The sequence below is a fragment of the Vigna radiata genome, chromosome 4 (assembly GCF_000741045.1).
Source record: "Vigna radiata var. radiata cultivar VC1973A chromosome 4, Vradiata_ver6, whole genome shotgun sequence".
NCBI classification, from domain to species: domain Eukaryota; kingdom Viridiplantae; phylum Streptophyta; class Magnoliopsida; order Fabales; family Fabaceae; genus Vigna; species Vigna radiata.
In genome coordinates this window covers 1,618,046-1,622,481 of record NC_028354.1, presented here as the reverse complement: position 1 = coordinate 1,622,481, position 4,436 = coordinate 1,618,046, and the positions used below count along the sequence as shown (strand labels likewise).

The window sequence follows — 4,436 nt, the reverse complement described above, 5'->3', positions numbered from 1 at the left end:
ACCTAGAACAAAGACCAAATAAATCAAGAATTCAAACAAACTTTTTGAACACGAAGGTAAACCGTAAAAATAGCCTTGATTTTTTTCATTATACTACGCTTCTTATGCATGTTTCCTTTTCTTTATTCTCTTTTCTGTCGCCAATCATTTGAAAAGATTTATCTTTTTGTCCCTAGATCAATTTACTCAACTTCTGTTTATTTATAATCCAACTTTTACGCAAGGAAATCCTGAAATTACAATTTCACGTACCTTAGATCAAAAAAAGAAAGATTACAGTTTCCCTTTTTGTTACGTATTTCTCGTCTGCAATAAAGGATATCATAGAGAGATAGAAAACGTGGAATGCCTGTAATCCATGCAAAACACAATCTATAAAGTGGATTTTGTACTATAGATATGGGTAAGTGTGAGACAGATGATAAATTTCTGCAGAAAAAGTTAAGATTAAATTAAGTATTTTTTTCATCAACTTCAAGCTAAGGTACAAATATAAAGATCAAATTAAGTATTTTTTATATGTTTATTAAGTAGTTAAAAAAGTTACTGAGATAAAAAAAATAGTATATCAAGATGGAGATTATAAATTGAGAAAAAGTTAATTTATACATTTTAGTTTGAAAGGATGATGAAGAAGACGTGATAAGTTAAAATTGTTTAAAGAGCCTATCTTTGTCCAAGCTACACCAAATAAATTTCTTTTCAGAACACTTTATAAAATCGAATGTTATCGTATAATTATTTCTCTCTCTATTTTTGTTTTTTCTTGAAGTTGAAGTTTAAGGATTTCTCAGTTTTTTCTTAACCATCATTATTTAGAAATTTTCTTTTTCTCAAACTATTTGCCATTTTAAACTTTTTCTGTGAGAGAGGAAAATAACACAATAAAAGGAATACACCAACCGAGTAAACATAAGATCGATTCAAATTCCCAGGAACCGTGATCTCCTAAAACACTCCAAAAAGAGAAAACCATTTTAGGCAAAGACATTTCTCACCAACCAAAAGAAATGGCGTGCTGTGTTATCAACTTCAATTGAAAAAGGAAAACTTACAAGATATTTTTCCCATTCATCTTCTGTTATTTTACGAATTTCATAACTTCAATTGTTCTATGTTCTATGTTTTTCACATATTTAACATGATCTATTTTCAATTCTCACCTTGTGTATCGTCCTAATCACAAAACAACACCCACAATTGCAAATTAAAACTTGGTGAATAATATTGATTCATTCACAGACCACAAAAAATGAAGAAGCAAGAAAATAAATGCTAATCTAACTGGTATATGATTTGCACAGCTATGTTAAGAAATGAAGAACAAAATGGAGTACCAACAAGGGACATCAAAAGAAGAGTGAGTCACAGATTTTACCATTTCATTTCATCATATCCAAAATCTTTCTACAATGAGACTTGCATAATGGGAACTAAAAACACACGAAATTTCTCAAGTGAGAAAAGATTAGTAAAGAAAGTATATCCCTGCTCTGAATAATGCAGCAGAATCACCTTGTTTCTCCTCTGTGGAGAAGGGAATGAGGTGAATTAGCAAAAGAGAGAAAACTATCCATGTCTCTGTTTCCAAAATTGGAGCCTGAACTCATCTTGTCAAAGGAAGAAGATGCAAGTGAGTGCAAGAACTCATCAAACCCCTCCTGCTGACTTATATCTCCTGGTTTTTTCAAGTCCTCTGGCACTTCAACTTCCCCATCTAAATGCCTCACCACTTGCCTCATGCTAGGCCTAGCAGCAGGCACATCATTTGAGCACAACAACCCCAATTTCAACACCACCAACACCTCTTTCTCATCAAAATTTCCATTCAGTTTTGGGTCCACCACATCGAGTATTCTCCCTTGTTTGTACTTGTCCCACACCCAATCCACCAAAACCAGCTCTTCTGGCAATGCCTTAGGCTCAATTGGCCTGCGCCCACAAGCCACCTCAAGCAGAAGTGCCCCAAATGCAAAAACATCAGAGCTTGTAGTTGCCTTTCCTGTTCTAGGCAACTCAGGAGCCAGATAGCCTAATGTGCCCACCACTCTTGTGGTGCTTGGGTTAGCCCCATGTTCATACAATCTTGCCAACCCAAAATCACCTAGTCTTCCATTAAGCTCAAAATCCAGCAGAACATTGCTGGCCTTCACGTCTCTGTGTATCACCACCTGCTCATACCCCTCATGTAGATACAGAAGAGCTGAAGCAACATCCTTTATGATCTTGAACCTGTGTTCCCAACTTAGGACCATCTTTGGCTCATCAAACAAGTACTTGTCCAAGCTTCCATTGGCCATGAAATCATACACAAGCAGGAGGTCGCCACGGCGGCGGCACCAGCCCAGTAATTGAACCAAATTCCGGTGGCGAAGCCGGCCTATGCTGGCAATTTCCGACACGAATTCCCTCAGTCCCTGCTTAGATTCGTGAGAAACTCGCTTGACGGCTACTTGGATCTTGGAGTTTGGCAATGTTCCTTTGTAAACTCTGCCAAAACCACCCTGCCCAAGGAGTTCTTTATCCTTGAAGCCTCTGGTGGCCTTCTTGAGCTCTTGGTAGGAGTACCTATGTGGCCCTATTTCAAGCTCCCATGCTTCAATCACATCGGCGTTCCTGATTTTTCTGTAAAAGTAAATGCCAATGGCGATGGCTAATAACACAATAACAGCAACTGAGACTGAAACCCCAACTATCAAAGATGTCTGCTTTTTCTTTGGCTGTGGAAGCATCGGAAGAGAAGAGAGATCAAGGGGTGGTGCTGGTCCATTGATTTTGAAGCTCCAACCCAAGATGTAATGGGAGCTGGCAAGCAAACCCGTTGATGCAGAGAACCCAACATACATAGTGTCATGAAAAACGGGTGCGAGATCCACATTAAAGGACAGGATTGGAGTGTTGGGTTTGGATGAATTTGGGGAAAGTGCAACACTGATAACACTTAATTCAGAATCATAATCAACCCAAGCCAGAATCGGTTTCCCACCTTTGAGATTGAGACCCACCACACTAACATTAGCAGATTTATTGGACTGCATGCTATTGATGTCTATTCCAACATGGTTGTCATTAATATCCCCAAACTCAAAGTCTTGGACGGTGTCAAACTCAACAGCAAAGATATGGTTGGAGAAGTTGCCATTATCACTGGAATTAAGAAGGCCGAGGTACTGGCTAGGTAGAGCCTTGAGATCCTTGGAAGTTGCTATTGTAAAAGCCAAGCCATGGCCACCTAGCTTGGGGTACTCAGGAACAATAGCCAGAGCAAACGAGGAAGAAAAGGAAACAACTTTACCAGTGGTGGAGTTCTTCATCTGAAAAGGAGATGGGTAGAAGGCATGACCCATTAACCTGCTGGTTTCATTTGTCAATTTGAGTATTCCATTTTTCTCTATCTCAGCCACCCCATTCAATGTGAGGTTGCTAGCACCCACATCCTTGAATCCAGCATAGAGAAGCTGTTCAACCTGGGATGAAACTGGGATAAGAAGAAACACCAAAAGAGACAACAATTTCAAAAGGGTGGCCATGATGAAGAAGATAATAGACAAAAATCAGAGAGACAAGATGGGAGTGTGAGATGACAAAGTTAGTGGAAGTATAGAGAAAAATGAGATAAGAACAGCAAGCATAATAGGTTGTTCATTGAATAGAAAAGTTGGTGAAATAGATCTTGGAGGAGGAAATAGGGTGGCAAAAGAGTAAAGTGGGAATGGAATGAGAGAAGAGTCACATGAAGCAGCAGTTATAAAGGATAGAGTAAAAGTGGAAGCTTTAGGGGTTGGGGATTGCAAGGGTTCAAAAGTCTCCCATTGCAATAAATGTGCAAAAACAACACATGAAGCATCATGAGCCAAGACAGGGAACATCCATCCCTCTTTTACACCCCTAACCCAAAAACAAAGTTGAAACTTGAGAGTGACTAGGCTTTGCCATTGGGAAAGATTATGAACCAACCCACCTATACCAAATTTTTGTGGTTAGAGAGATATGGGAAAATGTGAAAATCTCATAGAAAAAATAAATTAGTCTTATGCTAAAAAAAATTAAAAATTGGGTTTCTCAATCAAGCCGATTTAGTAGAAAATCTGGAAGGAAGACTCGGCAAAAATACAAAAAGAGTGGGGAAATTGGGCACCAATGCCTTTGGCTGCTTCGTATAATTTTATCTTCTGGATTTCGTACTGTCATTTTCAAATGGGAAGGACCCAAAGATTCTCTAAAGAATGTTCACTGGATAATTCATTTATTTTTCATTTACTCTATCTCCTGTCATCTTTCATGGTAATAATAGTATTACTGCATGCTCTAGATATTGAGATGAAAAAGAAACAAATGAAAGATTCTAATTTTTGTTTACGAGAAACCTCTAATTATATTTTATTTCCTGTCCCTTTCTTTTTCACTTTAGTTTTTTTTTTTTTTTCTGGCAAATT

General features: G+C 38.0%; 1 protein-coding gene across 1 annotated transcript; it reads right to left on the bottom strand.

The window, feature by feature from the left end:
* Positions 1-1,349: 1,349 nt before the first annotated feature.
* On the bottom strand, positions 1,350-3,950 carry LOC106759527 (L-type lectin-domain containing receptor kinase S.4). The gene has a single exon (XM_014642736.2). The coding sequence runs from the start codon at positions 3,528-3,530 to the stop codon at positions 1,512-1,514; it is 2,019 nt and encodes a 672-aa protein (XP_014498222.1). The 5' UTR covers positions 3,531-3,950; the 3' UTR covers positions 1,350-1,511.
* Positions 3,951-4,436: the final 486 nt, after the last annotated feature.

What these genes read in the sequence shown, in the direction of transcription:
- LOC106759527 (XM_014642736.2), bottom strand. Translation starts at nt 3,530, where the DNA reads ATGGCCACCCTTTTGAAATTGTTGTCTCTTTTGGTGTTTCTTCTTATC.